At 41.7% G+C, this 23,369-nt stretch overlaps 1 protein-coding gene across 4 annotated transcripts in view; it reads left to right on the top strand.

Moving 5' to 3' along the window:
• Positions 1 to 23,369, top strand: part of EML4 (EMAP like 4) — a 217,329-nt gene that overhangs the window by 137,832 nt on the left and 56,128 nt on the right. For all 4 annotated transcript variants that reach the window (XM_020803724.3, XM_078380879.1, XM_020803725.3 and 1 more), the window contains 5 exons: positions 553 to 578; positions 7,913 to 8,036; positions 17,794 to 17,943; positions 20,229 to 20,298; positions 21,987 to 22,097. In XM_020803724.3, coding sequence (XP_020659383.3) covers positions 553 to 578; positions 7,913 to 8,036; positions 17,794 to 17,943; positions 20,229 to 20,298; positions 21,987 to 22,097 — 481 coding nt within the window. The remainder of the gene's footprint in view (positions 1 to 552; positions 579 to 7,912; positions 8,037 to 17,793; positions 17,944 to 20,228; positions 20,299 to 21,986; positions 22,098 to 23,369) is intronic.

Here is a 23,369-nt window from a genome sequence, read left to right as displayed (position 1 = left end):
ATTACAATGGTGCCTCGCTAGACGAGGATAATTCATTCCGTTGAAATTGCTGTTAAGCAAAATCCTCGTCAAGCGAAACGAAAAAGCCCATTGAAATGCATTGAAAACTGGTTCAATGCATTCCAATGGGCTAAATACCTCAGCGTCCAGCAAAGATCCTCCATAGGGTGGCCATTGCCGGTGGCTGTAAAGCGAGGAATCCGTCCTATAACACAGCAGGGAGCCATTTTGCACAGCGGGCGGCCATTTTAGAGCCACCGATCAGCTGTTTTAAAATTGTCGTTTAGTGAAAAATCAGTTACCTGCTTTGGGAAAATCGTTAAGCGATTTTTCCCTATCAAAACATCATTTTGCGATCGCAAAAACTTCATCGTCATGCAGTTTCATCTAACAAGGTAATCGTTAAGTGAGGCACCACTGTATTAGCTATCAACTTTTAAATAGGCTGTTTCCTTCTAGTTTATTTATCGTGTCAAAGTACTGATGACAGAATATTGTAGGATTTAGATTTTCATATTGACCTTTTGTAACTTCTTGCATTTTTCTCTCTAGACACAAAGATGTTATCGTCAGCCAAGGTAATTGGAAATATTTGAGTGTTACTTTTGTTAATGAAGATTGATAAATATATTTGTTTCATTATTTTATACTAAGAAAAGTCTGGATCAAACTGGAGGTTAGAAAAACCAGCAATCAGACTTGCAAATTAATCCTGTGCATATCTTCCAAAGCATGGTGAGTGCAAGGAAAAGCAATGACAAACAAACTTATTTTACTAGTTGAAGTGGTATTTCTAAAAACATGTTAACATATTGTCTATTTACACCCTAAAATAAATCACAGTAGCTAGGCTTGCTTCACAGTTATCCATTGAATTTGCTTCTGTTGACTTCAGATGTATTAAGGGGGAAAGAAGATAGAGGAATTGTATATGCAATAACCCCTTCTGTCTGTTGATGCCTATAGAAGCTGCCCCGCACATGCATTGTTCCATGAGTTTGGATCAGCCATATTATTTTAAGCAAATGGGACTGCTCACTTGCAGAAGCACTTTGAAAAACCACTCATATGGGACTGTAGATTAGAATGAATAGCTGATACCCCAAACACAGAGAAATCCATTTAACTGCAGCATGAATATCCATGTATAGGATTAGATCCATAATGAAAATGCTGTATGGCATTCACATAAGTATAGAGTTTTGTTTGATGTGGTAGATCTGTTTCCTGTGTGCACATTTATTTGTTCAAAACTCTAGATTAGGCTTGGAATGTATGGTTTTGCAGGCACAGGAAACACCTGTATGTTGTTTTATTTCTGTCCTGTAACTATCAAAAATATCAACTGGAAAAAGAACAACCACGAGAAGGGCAAAGACTATGCTAGCTGGTTGATTTCTAGTTAAATGATATTTTTGATCTTTTATTTGCGTTATTGTTCTTCTGAAGCACTCCACCTATTCAATTGCAGTAAAAAGTATTTCCTGTATTTTTACATAAAAATCTAACTTCTTGGAACCAAGAAGTATCACACTGTATCATATCCTCCCAAATTTAAAACATAAATTGGTAGGCAATAAGTTTTCTATTTTCAGAAGGTGGACATGGTGTATCTTTCTAAGTTAAATATTACCTAGGCAGTATCTTCTAAGAGCATCCTGATCTACTAACAAAAAACTTCCTCTTCTCAGTATCTCAGTATCATATCACATTTGATGGCATGAGAGAAACCAAAGTTTCTTCTTTGTGGCATGTTGAAAGAAATAGTTACAATTGAAAATATGTGTGCTTCCTATCAGCCAAGTAAATTACTCTTTGTTGAGAATCACTGGTTTGAGTCTGCAGATGTCATGGAAGCATGACACTCAAAACCCAAAGCATGTTACTTCTAATACACGGCATAGCTATTGCAATGTCTGAACTTTTCCTTTTCTTTACACACACTCAAAAACCCTATTATTTTTGCTGCTTATAGCTCTATAGGTCTAGACCAGGCTTGTCCAACCTACGGCCCGAGGGCCGCATGCGGCCCAGGTCAGTTCATAATGCGGCCCAGTGCAATTTTTTATTTTTAAAGAAATTCCAAAGTTTCAAGTTACACTGCCAGCGCTTGTGGCCGGAATGTGGCCGGGGCATATCACAACAGTAGAGGGGGAGAAAGGGAAGGAAGGAGTGAGAGGGGAAGGGACGGGGGGCTGCATGACTACATTGTGCCATCCACGTCAATAGGTGGACCCCCTCCTGGCCCCATAAAGCCACTGGAGTTGAAGCTGGCAGCCTCTGCTATCTGAGATCGCAGCTGCTGGTAAGCGCGCTTGGAAGGGGGCTGGGGAGGATGGCTAGGGCTGCCCCCCCCATGCGGCCCAAACCAAACGTATGTGCGGCCCAAACCAAATTTTCATCTTCTAATGTGGCCCAGAGAAGGTGAAAGGTTGGACACCCCTGGTCTAGACAGTTAACAGCTGGAGAAAATTTGCTTGTTCGATTCGTGCAAGCCCAGTACTTCCTTATAGCAGAGTTCTTCCTTACAATCTGCTGCACAATCATAGCTTGAAACAACTTAAAGATAAGCATTCATGGACTAAAATCTATTTTATTAGATGTGTGATCTGTCATTCACATACAGATAGAAGCTGTGCTTGAATGAAACCATTATAAACATTGAGCTAACTCTAGTTTTAGTATTCATTTGTCACTCCAAGTGCACTTAAATTGTCTATATAGAGATCTTATATAAAGATTTTCTTGTACAGCCAGATATTCTGTATGGTGATAGTGCAGATTGTTCCAGAAGGCTGAGAGCAATGTCAGAGATGCCTTTCCTTCGCCTTTCCTTTTGCTTTGCCTGTGAACTACTTCAGTTTTGTGACAGCCATAGTTCAGTGTACATGTATCCTTTCTTTTTAAAGGATGTGAAATCCTTGAAACTTAACATCAACAACATGTCATGACTCTTAGAATCAATGTTAACAGTTTAATAAATTTTCTACCATGTTTGGCTTGAGATCAAGGATGCAGCTGTGTGCCAGTATCTATTTTAAGGACTTTGCTTTGAACTTGGCTGCACGTGAAATAACACCCCTTGTGCTTTGCTGCCAGGAACAGCAGGTCTCTGCATGCAGCTGTCTTGAGTAAGAACGATGGTGAGGAGAAACAGGATTACCTGTTTTAAGCACCTGCCTTCAATGCATGAAATAATGAGCACCCCCTCCCCCTCCCACTGCATTCTCTAAAGCTAGTTTTTTCCTCAATTGTGTTGTACACTGTATATTTAGTTATACACACAGGGGACTTTTTAATACATAGGGAACTTTTTAACACTAATACAGAAACTGGAAGAAGAGTTTCTTCCTGCTCCTTGTACTTTTGCGCTCCGTGCAACTTATCAGCATATTTGAAACAACTCAAAGAAAGTTCTAAAACTCAAAAGACTTACTGTATGTTCTAGTTCATCTCTTTCTATCTTTAGATCTCTTTAAAGAAATTAACAAGTAAATAAGCTAGTGAACCACTCATCGTTCCCAGCATGTAGCACACCTGGCGAGCACCTGCTTGGGGAATCCTAAAAGGGGATCCTGTACCCAGAATCAATTGACTCAAATGTTTAGTATTGACAAGATGGCTCTCTGGTCCATAGAGACATGGGAAGCTGCCTTTCACTGATCCAGACCACTTGTCAAATCAGCTCCATAATTTACAATTCAGACTGGCAACAGCTCTCCAGGTTTTCAGAACAGGATCATTTCCTGGCTGTACCAGTAGATCTCCAATGTTCCCTAGCAGCCTCCCATTCATGTACTAACAAGGCCCAAATCAGCTCAGCTTCTGAAGTCAGGTGAGATTGATATTGTCAGAGTGGGCGTTGTGAACTAGATCTCTGTCTATTTTCTGCTGTGTTTTTTAATCCATTCTGACCTGGAACAAGAAATGTTAGCAGTAAGATGGTACAGTATTTATTTTAAAACAAAACAAAAAATCTAATAGACAAAAGGGTGCTAACTCTTATTTCTGCTATTGCAAACTCCCTAGTTATCTAGAGAAAAACAAAATCTCCTTGTTTAGGGAAATTGAAGGTGGTCCAAACATGACTGTAAAAATGGAGAGACTGCTTGTCTCTGTGACAGTTTAGTTTGATTGCACAATAATGATCACTTTATAGAGTTTTCACTTTAAGTGAATGTATGGGCAGATACATGAGTGATGCATGTTTCTCACCAGTGGCGTGCACACATGATTCATTATAGTGGTGCCCCACATGACGATGACCCCGCTTGATGACGAAATTGCTTAATGATGAGCTTTTTTGTGAATGCTGTAGCGATCGCAAAACGATGCAGTTGGGGTTTTTTTGCAAACCGATTGTTTGCTAGACGATTATTAAAAACAGCTGATCAACGGTTTGCAAAATGGCTCCCCGCTGTTTTCCGGACCTATTTTTGCTACACAGGCATTGCAAAATGGCCGCCCTATGGAGGATCTTCACTGGACGAGCAGGTATTTCCCCCATTGGAACGCATTGACCGGTTTTCAATGCATTCCAATGGTGGGTGTTTGTTTTTTGTTTTGCTTGACGATGATTTCGCTGTACAGCGATTTTGCTGGAACGCATTATCGTCTTCAAGCGGGGCACCACTGTATTCCCAAATATAACATGGTGAACATTTTTACAGCTTGCAGTAGAAGCTGTACTAAACCACTGCAAGCAGACTGCCAAAAACTGTTTTCACTGAATCTGTTTTCACTGCTTGAAAATTTAAATCATCAGTTGAATGATCATGGTAAATTCCATGGTTTCTGCCATTGCACACAGTGTTTCTGCCATTGTACACAATACTAATGCTCCTTATCGGATCCATTTACGCTGTTGTAGTAAATAACAGTTGCATACTGTAACTGCCATTGCCAGAATCCCCAACCAGTATTGACAAGGCAATGCAAGCTTAGGGGTCTCAGAATTGTAGTACATAACTTCAGATCACAATGTTGTAACTATCTGAGGTTCAGGTTGTGTTGTTTTTAAAGCATAAGTGTTCTAGCTGTGTATAGTACTTAATGCAAAATTTAAGTGGGTGAAGATGTATTGATAAGACCACTAAAAGTGAAAATTTTGCCATCCTCCTCTTAAAGTTGTTTTCCCCTCTCTCCCCCACCCCGTACTTGTGTTATAATTTTGGAATGTTTTCTTAATAGACTTGGAAAAGATAGGGGGCAAGAGATTGTAGGAAGAATGCTTGAGGTTCTCACAAAATATCTCTTCTGGTTACATCCTAAAAGAACTCTGCTACACAGTTTGGGAGTGAACCAATGAAACTGAGTTTGATGTTCTGGGACATAGTAATTAAGCTAATATAAATTAAAAGTGAATTAAACTGCTGCTTTTCTTACCTTGCATTTATAGCAGTTTGGCCCTGGGCAACTATCTTTCATTTAACAAATACTTTTGTTGATGTGTTGCCATTATCTTTAACATTTTCAGAACAGATTTGCATTAATGCTATAATTGCCCAGTGGGCTTGTACACCCTAAAGAACATTTTGTAGTATGATTTCAAAACATAAAAATAAAAAAATAAAAAGCATCAGCAGTATCAACAACAGAAACAGCAGTAATATGTTCATCACCCTATTAGGTTGTTTATATAAACCAAAATCCTGGTGCATGGTTCCTTAAATTGCACTAGAGTAGGTCCATTGAATCATTGGGGATTTGGTGAGTCGAATCCTCTGTAAGGTCCTTTTCTTAGAATGGGCCTATCCTGTCAGATTCAGGATTCTGATGCCTGAACATCTCCCTAAGAGCCCAACATAATTTTATAGACCTCTAGGGAAAAATCAGAAGCCTGTGTTTGTCACAGCTGGCATTTATTCAAATTAGGAGTTAATTCTGGAATGAAACCAGACAATAATTGACAATCATATCAAAATTCATCTGAGTATCAAGGTACTGTATAAGTCTTCTAATGGTTGCACTAATTCCAGGCAACATCAGCTTGCCTAGTTCTACAAGCTTTATTTCTACATTGCTTCTTTATTCCGTAAGGACAAAGTAAAAATTTGAAAGTGTCCAAAAGTCTTACAGGTATGAAAAACTATAGGCACAAATGCTTAAAAAATATATGAAAACTAAAGTTTATTTAATTTTTTGTTTGTTAGTTTACATTTTTACTCTACCTATCTAGTGGCCAAGCCACTACTCTGGGTGTATTACAACATCACACCATAAAAATAAATACAATTCAATAATAAACATTGAATTTAAACCACACACAAAAGTGGACTGATTCCATACTGACTATAAATACAAGATAACAAATTATGACAGCAGAAGAAATACACAACACCTAAAAAATAATAATCGAAGGTAAGGCCATGAAAGAACTCTGTAAACAGCCATGTCTTCACTTCTTTTCTGAAACCAAGCAGGGAAGGAGCCACTCACTGCTCAGAGAATTCCACAACAAGGTGGCCACTACAGAGAATGCCCAGTTCCTAGTTGTTGATTTCTGGACCTCCCTTAGGGTGGCCACCCATAACATTTGGGATTGGGAGGTGCAAGTGGGATGGGAAGTCATTCTGAGGTAGAGGCACTCAAACAAGTAGTAAAGTCCTAAACCATTTGGTCCGTAAATAAGTCTCTTTCCCAGAGGCCTGAAGATCTAGCGGCATCGAACTTCAGGGAAAAAAAATAATTAGAATATCAAGTTTTAATTTGAATGTCAAGTTGCAGACAAATTCTTAAGTCATAAAAACATATTTCACTTATAAGCTTTTAGTTGCAAAAGTCACAGATAAGAACTTAAATCATTTTTTAACCCAAAAATAAAGGCACGTATAGCCTGAAAAGGCATATTGGAAAAAAACAAAACAAAAGACAGAATATGTCTATAAAACATTAGTTTTTAAGACTAAAAATATATTAAAGAAAATGACTTTCCTAGCCTCTAAGCATATTAAAATGCACACATATAAAAATTCTAAGTCGTCACACAGCTAAACCAATTTGAATCTAGGGAAGAAAATCCAAGATGATTGCTGCTGGTATCCAGTGAGTGTGGCATATCATGAAACTGTGCTGTGTTGATGAGTTGAATGCCTGAAAATGCATGTTTGTGTCTAATCTCCCTATAGTTATAATTCTTTCAGATGTTCACACCTCCTCCAGTCTGTAAATAAGTCTCTTTTCCAGAGGCCTGAAGAGCCAGGGGCATCAAACTTTTTTTTTTTAAAAAAAAATTTAAATTGGAATATCAAATGTTGTACTTACTGTAACTTCAGAGCCTTGTAACTTAACTTCTAGCATGCTGCCAGTATGATGATAATGTCATTGTTATGACTAAATTTTTTTTACAAAATTTGGAGTAACAAAAGCCTGTAGCAGAATCTTGGAAAGCAGGAATACTGTACAAACCATAAGATCTGCAAATGCCACCCCTGTGTTTGCAGATTGTAAACACATTCAACTGTCATGATGGTAGCTTGAGAGCTAGCTAATTGTGCTGCATTGACTAAAATAAACTATTTTTCAAGCCTCAATTTTAAAAGTACCTTCATTTTCAGGGCTACTTTTTCTATACTCCTTTGCTTTTATTAATAATCTACACATACAGAATTTCATATCTTGACAACTAACTGCTACTTACTGTGATAGATTCAGTCTTCAAAATGGAACATATTGTGGGTGCACAGTTCAACAGGGGCCATGGCACATTTGAAGGGGGGCACAGACTGGAAACAATTCTTCAGTGCCATCTTATAAGGTTCGTTATGAGACTTATGCAATCCTGATTCGACCTGTATTTCCTTCATACTGAATTTATGGCCATGGCCAAAATAGGTTGAGAATGGCTGCTCTAAACAACATGTTCCACTTCTGTTTGCAAACTCATGCTTAGTGTACACTTTTGTTTTCACAGAAGGCGAATACATCAAAATGTTCATGCGAGGACGACCCATCACAATGTTTCTTCCTTCAGATGTGGACAAATATTATGAAATCAAGTCAGAGTTGCCTTCTGAGAAATTAAAACTGGAGTGGGTGTATCCTTATCACAGACCTCAAGAGGAATGTACTTTTTCCCCATTTCCAAAAGATGTAACCGTGCTAATCTGCTTCAGCATGTTGACAAATTTAAACTGGGGGGGGGGAGGAAGCGGGGGAATGGCAGGACCACCAAAGGACTAAACATTGTGGCACTTCAAGGATTAACAGATTCATTTCCATGTGAGCCTTCATAGATCAAAATCTGTTTTCTCATGTATCTGAGGGAAGTGGATTTTGATCCATAAAAACTTTATGCCTTTTTCTTCCCCTCCCCTTTCTCAGATGTTTTTGGGGAGGGGCTTTTGTGAACTTTTCTGTTAATTTTTGTCAGTTCTTTTTCGTGGCCTCTGTGAATGCACACATATGGGTATTGTCTGCGCCTGCACTGACTCTCGGAAGATTCTAGAGCTAAAAGTAACAATTTTATGGTGTGATCCTCCACAAGGTATATGCTCCACCCAACCAACATTTTCCCCAGTTCCTTTTTTCCGCCGAGCTGAACGGTTCTCAGGAAAGACAGAGCGCTTCACTATTTGCCTTTTGGCTATTTTTCTAGGCTCTTCTGAGCTTTTGTTCGTTTATCTTCAGTTTTATTGCTTAGTTAGTGATTCTCCGCATCTTTTGTTTGCCTAATTGGCTTCCCGCGGTTTTTATTCCCTTTCCTTTCCCCCTTCCCCCCTTCCCTTCCCCCCCACTAGTCTTTTGCTTATGGCCTCGCCGTCTCCTTTCAAACGTTGTACTACTTGTGCAAATAAAATCGCACCTTCTGACGGTCATAGCCAGTGCCTTTTTTGCCTGGGCGAGGAACATCCAACCCATTCGTGCCCCGCTTGTAAAAAACTAACCAAGCTGGCACTTAAACAGAGGCTCCAAAGACCGGTCTTACCTTTGGCAAACGGCCATGAATCCTCCTACTACTTCTTCGGAGGCTGCTAGATCTCCTGCTCTCTCAGCCGATAGGCTTCCAGCAGGCCAGTCTACCTCTGACTCTACGTTTGTGCGACCAGCTAAGGACACTGTTGAGAAAGCAAAGTCTTCTGGTAAGCACAAGTTGCCCTCCTCGCAAAGATCTCGTGGACACGACCCAGGCCCCAAGAAAAAGCCTAAGCCTGCTCCTAAGAAGCTCAGCAAGGACAGACTTCCCCACATGGAGCCCCCTCAACCTTCCCTATCCTCCCCTGTCCTCGAGGAATCATCCAGAGAAGCCCTGATTTGGCCTTGGACAGAGAGGACGCCCATGATGTCGTGCTCCCCCCACGATGCCGCTCCAAACTCCAAGCATTGGCCTCATTGGGGCTGCGCCACAGTCCAGCCTGGCCTCAGCCCATTCCAACCCTGACGCAGGGCGGGCAGCTGAAAACTCAGCATCAGATCCGGAGGTTCCCCCTTCTCCTCCGTGGAAGAGAATGGAAAAACGAAAGCACCTCTCTCCACCGAGGTCTGTGGCATCGCAAGGTAATTTCTGCCCCTTCCCCATGGTACCGTATCAGTGTTTTGACCCCTACATCTGGCAAACCCTGTATGAAAGGTACCAGTCTGAGCAGGCTAAACGGCCTTGAACGACGCCAGAAATCTCCCATGCCATCCCCTTTATGGACTCGAACCGTCACTTCTGCCCCGGCAGTCTCTGCTCCATCTGCATGCCTTTCTGCCTCATCTAAGCCAACCTCACTACCTCAGAAGCAAGACAAAGCTCGCAGAGCTTTAACTCCACGTCCCGCACCCTTGATGCCAGACCCGATGCCATCTCAGGACCCTTTCGAGGTCCTACTGACTCAATGACACCAAGCCCCCTTGACAGAGGGTTTCGGTCAGTCAGACTACCCTTTATCTCCAGGCTCCCCTGCATCTTCGGAGGCACAACACTGAGTCCTCCCATGAACCCGAGCTACCTCCCCCGCTTCCAGATACGAGGGATAGCCATGCTTCGTCTTCTTTGGACGACTTCTCCTCCTACTCTACGCTTATCTTCCAAATGGCACAAGCCCTGCACCTTGATACCAAACAGCCCCCATCTGCTGATGCCGAGCTGGTGTTTGACGACATCAACCAGGAGCGTGCCACTCCTCTGAGTCTCCCTTTCAATAAGTCTATCCTTCAACTTATTAAGGACACTTGGGGAAAAACCCCTTCCACTATGCAAATATCTTGCCGTACTGATCACCTATATAGGACCCATGGTGTCGATGCTGAATTCCTCAATAAGTATCCAGTGCCTAACTCTATCATCGTTGAGTCCAGTCAAGCTAGAACCCATGCCAGGTCTAAACCTACCCTTGCCAATAAGGATGGCAGAAAAGTTGACACATTGACGAAACGAGTTTACTCTTTGCAATCCTTTTTGCTCAGAAGTATTAGCTACCAGGCAACCACGGGCGCCTTTCAGTGTCATCTTTGGAACCAAGTCCTTCCTCTAATTGATACGCCCCCTGAGCCCATGAGCTCTGATCTCATCAATATCCATTCTCAAGCCATTTCTTTGGCCAAGTACCAGAGGATTGCGGGGCGACACTCCACTGAGGCCGTCTCTAAGACTTTGGTTACCTCCATTTCCATTTGATGTCATGCCTGGCTCAAGTCCTCCATGATCTCTGATGACACCAAGTCAAGAATCCAGGACTTGCCCTTTGACTGTGCCGGCCTGTTCAATTCAACAACAGATGACACCATGGAGGACTTCCATAAGAAGTGCAAGACTGCGCACTCTTATTCTAATCAGCCTTCTACCTCCTATCAATGACCCTTTTACCGCTCGGGCCAGTTTCACCCCAAGCAGTATCAAAATCAAAGGTTCCAGCCTTACAGGCAATATCGCCCCCATCAATCCGACAGGTCCCTACCTGCCCCTCAACCTTTGATGGCATCGTACCGGCCTCAAAACCTAACTTGTCAATGTCAATCCTTTTGTAAAGGACAGAGAAAGGGTAAGCAATAATGACAACTACCTTTGTCTCCCTTTCCTGACATTTCTGTTTGCCCACTGAACTCTACCAGACTGACCCCATTTTTCCATCATTGGCAAGCCATTGCATCAGACAAATGGGTTCTGTCTATCATAGCGTATGGCTACCTTATAGAATTCTCCGACTTGCCTCCTTTCGGGTTCATTCGGTACACCCCCTACTCCTCTGCCCTGCAGGATGAGGTTGCTAAACTTCTCCAAAAACACACCATTTTACCAGTCCCTACTTTGGACTCTCTCAACGGTTTCTACTCAAAATACTTTACTGTTCCTAAGAAAGATGGAGGTCTTCGCCCCATCCTCGATCTCACTCATCTCAACCGTTTCATATCTCCCTGTAAATTCCACATGCTCACACTGGACTCTTATTATCCCTTTGCTTTTGCAGGGAGACTGGTTCATAATCATCAACCTGCAGGATGCCTATTTTCATGTCTCCATTCATCAGGACCACCAAAAATTCCTCAGATTCCATTTCAACGGCACCGCCTTCCAATTCTATGCTCTCCCGTTCGGGCTCTCTATCACCCCCCCGGACTTTCACCAAGTACATGGCACCGGTAGCCGCCTTCCTCCGCCTGCAGGGAATAAACATCCCTACATCGACAATTGGTTGATAGTGGCGACATCGTACCATAAAGGCACGAGACACAACTCTCCATACTCTTCAAAGTCTCAGTCTCCAGATCAACCTCGAAAAATCACACCTGATCCCAAAACAAACAGCAAAGCTCATCGGCATGGAGGTAGACTCCCTCCACGCAAGAGCGTTTCTGCCTCCAGAAAGAATCAGAAAAATTCAGAAGGCTGTTCGCCTTTTCCAAACCCACCACTCCATTTCGGCACATCACGCCCAACATCTCCTAGGGCTCATGGCATCGACGACGGCTGTCGTCCAACATGCCAGGCTCAAAATGAGGTCTCTGCAGGCATGGTTTCTCTCCCTGTTCAACCCAGCGACAGACCTCCCATCCTCACTACTGTTGGTAACACTGGATCTAGCCTCCCAGCTCGACTGGTGGACTTGCCCAGACAACCTCCTCATCGGCAGACCTTTCTCCCCCTGCAACCTTCCATACAGGTCACAACTGACGCCAGCCCCATGGGATGGGGTGCCCACTTCCTTCAGCACACAGTCCACGGGCTCTGGTCAACACAAGAACTGCCACTTCACATAAACCATCTGGAATTGTTGGCAATCATCAAAGCGTTCCATGCCTTTCTTCCCCTGATCCAAGGACAGGTAGTACAGTTGGCAACAGACAACACCACTGCACTCTTCTATGTCAACAAGCAAGGAGGTACCCACTCCCCTTCTCTGCTCTACCTAGCTGTCGACCTTTGGGAGTGCTGCTATTCCAACCATGTTTTCCCTATTGCTGTCCACATTTCCACCGACGACAACACCTTAGCCGATCGGCTCAGTCGGCTTCCAACGAGAACTCACAAATGGACTCTGAACGTCATATTTCAGCGGCTATGCCGACAATGGGGCACGCCTTCTATAGACCTCTTTGCGTCTGATGCCAACAAGAAATGTGCCAGATTCTGCTCCAGAGCGGGAAGAGACAGCGCCTCTCTGGGAGACGTATTCCTGATGGACTGGTCTCACAATCTCCTCTTCGTATTTCCCCCTCTACCTCTCATCCAGAGGGTAATCATCCGTCTCCGGCAAGACGGCGCCAATGCGATCCTGATAGCCCCGTACTGGCCCTGCCAGCCATGGTTCACTCACCTGGTATCGATGTCGTCGGACATGCTCTGTCTTCCTCTCTGCCCAGATCTCCTCTTGCTCGACCACGGCCTGGTCCTTCACCCAGACGTTGCCTCTGTCAGTCTTGCAGCCTGGAGGATACTCCCGACATCATGAACGTTCTCCTTCAGGCTTGCAAACCTTCCACTACTCTCCTATATGAAAACAAATGGAAGTCCTTTCTAAAATATACTCATGACAACGACTTACCTGCTGTACCTGTCTCTTTGAAGACCCTACTCACTTACCTCCTTCATCTCTTCAGTTTCGGTCTCTCCCAGTCCACGCTGAAGGTCTACCTATCAGCCATTATGGCTCATCAACTAGACAACTCACCTTCCTCAAAGTTGTTTTCTCACCCAACTGTCAAGAAATTCCTCAAAGGGCTCAACAACATTCGCCCTCCTCGACAACATATCACCCCTCAGTGGTCACTGCAGCTGGTTCTTAATGCCTTGATGTGGCCTCCATTTGAGCCCATGGCATCTATCAACCTCAAATTCCTGACCCTTAAATCGGCCTTCTTCATTGCAATCACATCACCCAAATGAGCTAGCGAGCTCGCAGCTCTCCAAGGCGATTCTCCCTTTATCCAATTCCACTCCGATAAAGTGACTCTTTACTTTGATGTTTCCTTTCTCCCGAAGGTGATCTCCGACTTCCACCTCAACCAACCGATGGAACATATGCTTCATAACCTCGATGTCAGACGTGCCCTGGCCTTCTATGTTGAAAGGACAAAAACCTTCAGAAAGTACAATAAACTTTTTCTTTGCTTTCATGGCCCAAACAAGGGGGCCGCAGCCTCCTCTCAATCCATAGCACGCTGGATTGTACAGACTATTTCCCTGGCTTACAACTTGTCGGCAAAATCCCCTCCAGAAGATTTGACAGCTCATTCAACCAGGGCACTGTCCACCTCTACTGCCTTTCAACGTGGCACCGAGGTTCCTGACATCTGTCATGCTGCTACATGGTCCACACTGTCCACGTTTGTCAAACACTACCGGCTGGACGTCAGAGCACGCCAGGATGCTGCATTTGGCAGAGCTGCCCTGTCATCCTTCTTACCGTGACGACCCACCAACCGGTAAGTGCAGCTTGCTAGTCACTCATATGTGTGCATTCACAGAGGCCATGAAAAAGAAAAAGAGGTTACTTACCTGTAACCATAGTTCTTTGAGTGGTTCTCTGTGAATTCACACAACCCGCCCATCCTTCCCCTCTATCCGTCATGGGTTAATTATGTAATTAGTTAATTCTTTCCTTCATACCTGGCAGATAAAATTCAGGAATTAGGGAAGATGGTGGGTGGGAGGAGCATATACCTCGTGGAGGATCATATCATAAAATTGTTACTTTTAGTTCTAGAATCTTCCGAGAGAGTCAGCGCAGGCGCAGACAATACCCATATGTGTGAATTCACAGAGGACCACTCAAAGAACTATGGTTACAGGTAAGTAACCTCTTTTTTTTCCCAGTACTCCCCCTAATTTCCCTTTAAAATTTAATTTAATTTAATTTAATAAAATTAGCCAGAAATAATAATTTTGCAGTCACTAAAGAATGAGGCATAGGTTTTCATATAATAACTGCTCACAAGATTCCTCATTCTGATTCTGCTGGCTGTATCTGTCTTGCAGCTTGGCACAGGTATTTTCACACAGTTACTCTAATGCTTTGAATACTTCTGAATGTTAGACACTGAGTTGCTTTTCTGCTCAACACTACAGATGTTCTCCCACTTGATTGGATTAACACAGAGATATGGAATCTTCTCCCTCTTGGTTTGCATTCCCTCACAGACAACATTTGTTGCCACAAGCAAACAATCAGTGATGCCAAAGCCACATGTACAAGCCATCTACAGAATCTTACCGATTTTGTTCTCCTCCTGGTCCTCTTCTTCCTCTCCCTTCCCCCCCCCCATTTACTCAGAAACAGGTAGCACTGTGCCATTCCTTCGTCATTCTGCTTGCTAAAGAAATGACAAATTTGAAGAGAATAGATCCCACATGTGAGCAAAAATTTACACCTGGGGTGAGGGAAATGTTTGATTATCAAGACCAGGATGGGAATTGTGGCCTTTCCTTTCCCTTTTTCTTTCTACTTCCCCATATTTTCCCCATATTGCCAGTGTTTGGCGGCTCTTTTAAATCTTTATTTATAGCAAACATGTATATAAACACTTGTAGACACACACACAACCATGTAAGGCTTCTCAGCTGCTCAGAAAACTGCCAGGCAAATTAAAATCAAAACCTGTTTCTCGTTCTGTGAATCAGCTAGAGATAGATGTGAATTATCGGTTCGGTGGTTTGTGCCGGTTCATTTTTCAGTCAAACATGTGTTTGGTGATTCCCAGCCTCGCCTCATCTGGTGAGTGAGTGCCCACTCAGAGGCAGCACCCAGAGGAAGCGGGGCAGGGAAGCCGGGGTGCTGCCTCTAGTGGGTGCCCATCAAAGGAGGCAAGGCTGGGAAGGGTCAAACATCTGGTAAGCCAAAAAACAAACTGGCACAAACTAGTGAACTTGTAGTTTGTGCCCATCTGTATTAGCTATTCAGGATCATAAGCTAGGATCCAGTTTTTTTCTGTTTGTTGCCAAACTGTGCTATAAGATAAAACCCTAAGTCCTATTCAGGCATTTGAAAAGTGTATTGAATCAACATGCCTTGAAGGGGATTACAGTAGCTCCTCCTTCTGCATCTGAAGGTCTGTTATCCTCTTGTGCATGGAGAATAACAGTCTAAGCAGGTGAGTGTCCACAGTCCTTGATGGTTTTACCTGTAAATGCGAACCCTTCCTATTGGGATGTATAATATTCATTTTTGGTGAATTGGTTTAACATCCCATTTCAGGGTATAAATAGTTCTTTTATCACTTCTTAGTTCATGCATAGCTTGTATAGTCTGGATGCCAGATACATTCCTTGACTGATATTCTGAATTTTTTTTAACCCAAATGGGTTTTTATAATCATTGCTTTTATTTCTGTGCTTTTGAAGAACAGACATGTTATTCTGTTGGACATTATAGAAATATTTCTATAGAAATCAAAATATTCCTCCACATAAAATTATGTTAGTGAAATAAAATTTACTAAGCCCAGTGGAAGTACAGCACTGTCCAGTCTCCTTACCAAATTTGAAATTAAAGGTATGATTTGATCTAAAATAATTCTGTGAAATAGACAGGCACCTATTTAATCATGGTTAAATCAGGAATAATCTGAAGGCTTGTGAATTCTTTCCTCCTTCATGTCACCTGCTATTTTTTCTTTGCATTTTGTTTTAAGAACTGACACTGATTGTAAACTGCCTAAAGGTTCCATGTGGTTAATAAAAATGCCAGAGGAGACATTCTGCTGCAATCATGATGAGTTTCAAAAATAAAAGGCAGTGGGGGTGGTTAGGATTTGCATGTGCAAAACGAGGGAAAAAGGAATAAATTAGTTCCTGAACACCTAATCATTCCTCCTCCTCCACTGGGCCTCTTTTTCATGTTTCTGTGATGCAAAGAATATCTGATTCCAAACTCAAGTTTAAAGGTGTCTGTTCTGTGGCTGGAATCCTGAAAGAGGTTTCCAAGATTCTGGATTTGCTTAGTGGTGTCTTGCCACCTTGCAAGGAGCTTTCGGAATTTTCACACACTTCTTTTAAAAGGCCAAATGGAACTGATACACTTCCTCCCTGGAATGCAGCAATAGGAAGGCCTGCTGTCTGATGCAATCCTGGGGCTGCAAAATCAGTTAAGGTAGTGCAGTGACTTCTATTATTACCTAATGAAAACTTCACATTTTAGGTTTACAAACTGACATGCTTTTTATGCTTCATTCTTCTGTGTACTCTCCTCATCCCTGGCTTCATGGGTACATTTTCTCTTATAGCAGGAGGGTTTTCTAGGCTGCTGTTACTTGTTGGAATGCTGATTTACATACCCATAGTTATTAACAATCCTGTTATCTAGTTCTCTGGGTAACCGTGTAAAAGAATTCAAAATATATATATATTAAAAATCTAAGTTACATATATGGGTTTTTTAATGCCAGAGTAAAAGCCAAAAGTGAGCAAATAATAAAATCAATTATCAGCTGTTATTCAAATTCAATTAGGCACATGAGTCTGTATCTAGTATTGAACTTTTGTTCATGAAAGAACAAGATCCAACCTCACTAGAGAAGGCCCCTGTCTTCCCTCCCCACTGCCATTGCTCCTTCAGCACCCCAGAAAGCCTCCTGCTAAGAAGACTACAGTGAAGGAGGGGATAGAAATCCCAACAAACTGGATTTTGCTACAGAGAGCTAAAACCAACTCATTAGAGTTAAAAGAAATAGCACAAGATGAAGGGCATAAGCAAAAAATATGGTATCGATCTGATGTGACCATATCCAGAATGAGAGAATATGAAAAGCATATGGAAAAGTTGGAAGTTTAGTAAAGTCTTTACAAGTACTGAAAATACATCAATGTGGGGGGGAACAGGTATACTTTTTAGAGAGTGCATTCCATAAAGCAAACACCACTGAAAAAACTACCTAGTTGTCACACTTTGTGCTTCAGATTAAGGTGGCACTTGCTTAAAAAATTAAAAGAAAAGCAGAAAGCTAAGAGTCCCCGTCTGTGAGCATATGTATGTTTATTTGTAAATTCAGAGATCCAGACTCATAGTGTGAAGGAAGTGTCCTCTCATGTTACTGCAGCCTTCCACAATTAATTGTTTGTCACATTGGTTGCTTTAATTAATGGTTGTTGTGGGTTTTTCGGGCTCTTTCGCCGTGTTCTGAAGGTTGTTCTTCCTAACGTTTCGCCAGTCTCTGTGGCCGGCATCTTCAGAGGACAGCACTCTGTGCTCTGGTCATCATAGATCTCAGTGCTTCAGAACACGGCCAAAGAGCCCGAAAAACCCACAACAACCATTAGATCCCGGCCATGAAAGCCTTCATGAATACATTGCTTTAATTAATACTCACATTATCAGATGTATTGTTTTCATTAATACTCATCTTGTTTAAAAGAAGCCTTAACTTAAAAAAAAAAAGATATGGTTATCGTGGAAGGGACTGCCGAGCCAATGTTTACCTCCTTCCTACTGGAGAAATTGTTTATTTCATAGCATCAGTAGTAGTACTCTTTAATTATGAAGAACGGACTCAGCGCCACTACTTGGGACATACAGACTGTGTAAAATGGTTGGTGCATGCTTCCATAATGCATCTGTGTTTTAGATGTTGTTTTGTTGAGGTGTAGTGTTATAACTAATGATATTTTCTTGGCATTTTTCCCGTGTACTCTCCAGCTCTGATTTTTTCTAGGTATGTATAGCCATAGAATCATAAAATAATAGAGTTGGAAGGGGCCTATAAGCCATTGAGTCCAACACTTCCCCCCCCCCTGCTCAATGCAGGAATCCAAATTAAAAAAAATTGACAAATGGTTATCTAATTTTCTCTTGAATGCCTGTAGCATTGGAGCACTCACCACCTCCTGAGGTAATTGGTTCCATTGTTGTACTGTTCTAATAGTTAAGAAATTTTTCTTGATATTCAACTGAAATCTGTTTTCATGTAACTTGCTGTCATATCTCTGGTGCATGTCCTGCATTCCAGGATGATCGAGAACAGCACCTGCCCCTCCTCTGTATGATGATATTTCAAATATTTCAAAAATGCTGTCATATCTCTCCTCAATCTTTTCTCAAGCTAAACATGCACAGTTCTTTCAGTCTTTCCTCCTCATTTGTTTCAAGACTCCTGGTCATCCTTGTTGCCCTCCTCTGAACTAGTTATAGTTTGTCTGCATCCTTCTTAAAGCGCAGTATCTAGAACTGGACACAATACTCAAGATGAGTCATAACCATTGCCGAATAGAGGATAATCCTTCACAGGATTTGGGGACTATACTTCTATTAATGTAGCCTAGAATAGTATTGACCTTTTTTGCGGCCATATTAAACTCTTGGCTCATATTCAGCTTGTGATCTACAACAATTCCAAAAACCTTCTCACTTTTAGTATTACGAAGCCAAGTATCTCCCATATAATTGTGCATTTGTTTTTCCCTCCTAAGTATTGAACTTTGCACTTATATCTGTTAAATTTCTTTCTGTTGTTTTCAGCCCAGTCCACAAGCCTATCAAAGATCTTCTTGAATTTTGTTTCTCTTTTCAAGGGCATTAGCTATTCCTCCATTTGATAAGCATTTCTTGTACCTCCTCATTCAAGTCATTAATGAAAATGCTGAAGAGCTCTAGGCTCAGAATTGAACCTTGTGGTACCCCACTTGTTACCCCCTCCAAGTTTGAGAAGGAGCCATTGATAAGCATCTGACTATGATTGTGTAAACAACTGAGGTTGTTTTAGTCCACACCTAGTTAGCTTGCTAATCAGAATATCATAGGACACTTTGTCAAAGGCTTTGCTGAAGTCAAGATATATTATGTCTACAGCATTCCCACCATCCACCTGGCAGGCTACCCAATCAAAATGAGACAAGATTTTTCTGGAAAGATTTATTCTTGACAAGTTTGTGTTGGCTTCTGGTTTTTACTACATTGTTTTCAAGGTGTTTGCAGAATGGCCACTTTACAATCTGCTCTAGAATTTTCCTTGAGATAGATGTCACTATAATAGATCTGTAGTCCTCCAGTTCCTCCCTTCTGTCCTTTTTGAAAATAGGGACAACATTACCCCTCCTCCAATCATCTGGCACTTCACCAATCCTCCATGATTTCAAGAAAAGAATAGAACATGATGTGTCAGAAATGGAAATACTGTAGCATCAGTTTTCAATCCAGATTGAAACAACATGACCTAGTAAGAAGAAAGAGCAGAGCCACTTTCCCTGAACCTGGACTCTAGAAATACCCTATTGCAGAAGACTGTTCCACTCTGATAGTGGTGCAGTGGGTGGGGTGTTGAATTAGATCTTGAAAGATTTGCATTCAAATTGACCATGAATCTAACATGGCTACTTTGAGTCTGAGTCACACTCTCTCTAATCTACCTCACTAGGTTGTTGTGAGGATAAAGTGGGTTGGAGAAAAGACACTTAGGACACTTTGAGCTTATTGGAAGACAGGCTGCATAGAAATGTGAGGAGTAGGTAAATGAAGTTTAGCTTTTTGCTTCAAGCAAGGTACATAATACTTTTCCCTCCTCCAACAGGTTTAGTAAAGAAGAGAACTGTGTTTCCCATGTTTCATTTCCCCCATTCCTAGGTCAATCTCTGGTCATATAGACTCACTTCAGAAAATATTGGTGCAGGGAACATCAGTACTTTATGATGCTTGAAATCAAAGGGCCTTTATGCCAATCAGGAGAGTCATTAACAGTGAACATGTCTGCTATTAATGCAGCCAGTAAAGTCTCCCTGTCCAGGCTGCTAGTTAAGTTAAAGTGGAAGTTAGAAAAAGCAAATTGATACTGTAAATGTTGTTCTTAACAATTGACTTCAATGTTGACATCATTTCTTTTAGCCTTGCTGTTCATCCAGACAAAATCAGGATTGCCACCGGACAATTAGCTGGTGTGGACAAAGATGGAAGAGTAAGTTTAAGAAATACTATCTCAGTAATTGTTTTTCTTCCTTCTACTGCTTATCGTGTGTATGTATGTCCTCTTTTCTTGTGGTATGTATTGCCTTCTTCTCACAGTGATCTTCAGAGGGACCCATGACTCTTTATTTTGTCAGGTTCCACCCTCACCACCACCATCAAGATAAAATTACTCTTACTGGAACTGTGGCTGTTCAAGACAAAAGAAACCTGACCTCATTCTCTAACTTAAGTAAGGTCAAAAGATTTTGGCCATAAGGGGGGGGATCACATGATAACACACCAATGTGCTAATACTTATAAACAAGCTTGTGTATAGCTGTTGGAACTGGTCTAGGGTCAGTACATAAGTCATAAATTCATTTCTTCAAAGGCAGTAGGGCAGTCTGGCTTTACAGTGAGATTTTTTTAAAAAAATAGCAATGGTTTTCTATGGCAAGTTAGAGACTTAGTCTACTGGCACTGTGCAGTATGGCCTTATATAAGCTAATTCACTAGAAAGAAGTAAGTTTATATCAGCTCACAGCTTCCTTTCAGCTGAAGAATCATTGCATCTTCATTTGTTACTCGCATCTGAAGAAGTAGGCTACAATTCACCAAAACTTGTGTCAAATAGTCATCAGCCTGCTGCAACTCAGATTCTCCATTTACTGTAACATATTAAGATGGCTACCAGCTGAAAAATAATTTTACAGATGCTTTCATGTTGTATTAGTTTCTATTGCCAATTTCATGGTTTATTGGCTTGTTCATGGCTTTTGTATCCCTACACTATATTAATCACATGGCAGTGGCTATATAAGGATTGCAATTTATGCTCCTGTTTTCTGCAGTGATCCTTCACCTTTGACTATGCTGGCTAAGTCGAGTGGGAGTTACAATCCAACAATGTTTGGAAAGTTATAGGTTCTCCATCCCTGTATGGCACCCTCAGAAGAATGTTTGGGGGACAGCTATATAGTAGGAATTAGAGCACAGGGAATCCCTATAGAATGGGCATCTTTCAAAGGACTCAACTACAGAGTCTACTCTTTGCTTGCTAATATCTATTCCCACAAGGATAGACATGTTGGCCCGTTTCAACAAACTATGAGTTATGTAGCATTGAGATGAATGGATTTATTACAGTTCATGCTTTTGGGATGCATGTCTCAGGAAGTGGGCTGTGTTTTTAGCAAAATTCATACAATACAAAATTAGTCTTTTTAAAGTGCCACATGATTCTGTTTCTTTTATTCACACCAAACAGCCTTTTCTTCTCCCCTTTTTTTTTCTTTTTTCCCTTTTCTTTTTCCTTAAAGAGGTCTGCTATAGCTCAGTTTTAAAAATATGTTCCTACAGGACATTAAGTTATAACCAATAGCCTGTGACGACTGCAGTTCTTTGTCCACCGAGGTGGAAGTAATCCCCTTGACAAAGTGAAGGCTTTTAATGTTATAAGTAGACATATTTAAGATTTCACTCTGAAGTCCTGCCAGAATATTTTGAAACCTGAAAATCTGCAAAATGTTTAGTTATCTTTATCATTCTGAGATCTTCACTTTGGTCTGTATTTGCACACAGTTCAGTCACTGATGGTGTTTAAACAGCAATCATGCTGTTTAATGTAATGAATTTTGCATGCATCAAACATTTTAGTCCTTCAGTAACCCATTTCTATCAAATTGTTTTTTCATGTAGCCTTTGCAGCCCCATGTTAGAGTCTGGGACTCAGTGAGCCTGATGACTCTGCAAGTTATTGGACTTGGGACTTTCGAGCGTGGAGTGGGCTGTCTGGATTTTTCCAAAGCAGTAAGGAAAACTTGCACATCTTTTTGTTCTTGTTGTTTCTGTCTTTTATTATTACAGCCTATTATATGCCAGGCTAAAGTTAGCGCCAAAATGATGGTGTGTCTTTTGCTAGTTAGCCATCCAACTGACAGTAGGAAACTGTAGCCCTACAGATGTTTCTGGACTGTAGGTCTCAGAATGTGTCACCATTGGTTATGCTGCCTAGGGCTGATGAGACCAAAAAGCATCTGGAAGGCCACAGTCATCCACCTCTGCTATATAGCCTTAATCAAGAAAGGTTTAAGTACTTGTATGGGTTTGCAGATCAATTAGTTCTCACTTTTTGCAAAAGTGCATCTTTTGGCAAGTAAAAGGGAACCTCCGTGTCGCCCAGCCATGCTATGTGTTCTGGTCCTCCTATGGAGGAAAACATCTCTTACTGAGCACACAAAACTATGCTAATGAAATTGATTTTTTGATAGACCACTATTTCGATTCCACTTTCATCTATATGTATATAGTAAAGGTAAAGGTTCCCCTTGACATTTAGTCCAGTCATGTCCAACTCTAGGGGGTGGTGCTCGGTGTTTCCAAGCCGTAGAGCCAGCGTTTGTCTGTACACAGTTTCCGTGGTCACGTGGCCAGTAAGACTAGACACGGAACACCTTTACCTTCCCACCGTGGTGGTACCTATTTATCTACTTGCATTTTTACATGCTTTCAAACTGCTGGTTTGGCGGGAGCTGGCACAAGCAACAGGAGCTCACTCCGTCGCATGGATTCAATCTTACGACTGCTGGTCTTCCGACCTTGTAGCACAGAAGCTTCTGCAGTTTAATCCGCAGCGCCACCACATATATATATAAACTCCCCAAGACAGGCTGTGCTCGCATAGATTCTGAAGATTCTTGAACTCCTGCAACATATTTTATTCCTAGCATGAGACTGGGACACCAAACATTTTTCCTCATCATGTTTTTTTCCCAAAGTTTACAAACTCAAATAGAAAGCAAGCGCAGAAGAACAGGCTGATTGATGGTAATGAAGTAAGAAACAGCTCACCCAATGTTACTGCCTTTACTGGTTCATGGAACAGTTATTGCATGCTTTACAAAAAAAGTACACACAAAAATTGCTTAAAATCTTCCCAAGGCCTACAAAAATAAAACTTGCCACCTTCTCCCATCCTGTTTACAGGCAAGAGCACTCAAGAATCCATTACTATAAGACATGGGGTTGTATGGGTCTACTTGTGTTTTTGACAGGATTCATGAGCAAGCAGTGGGAAGAGAC

This window comes from Pogona vitticeps, chromosome 1 (assembly GCF_051106095.1).
Source record: "Pogona vitticeps strain Pit_001003342236 chromosome 1, PviZW2.1, whole genome shotgun sequence".
Classification (NCBI taxonomy): Eukaryota; Metazoa; Chordata; class Lepidosauria; order Squamata; family Agamidae; genus Pogona; species Pogona vitticeps.
This window is presented reverse-complemented; position numbering and strand designations above follow the sequence as displayed.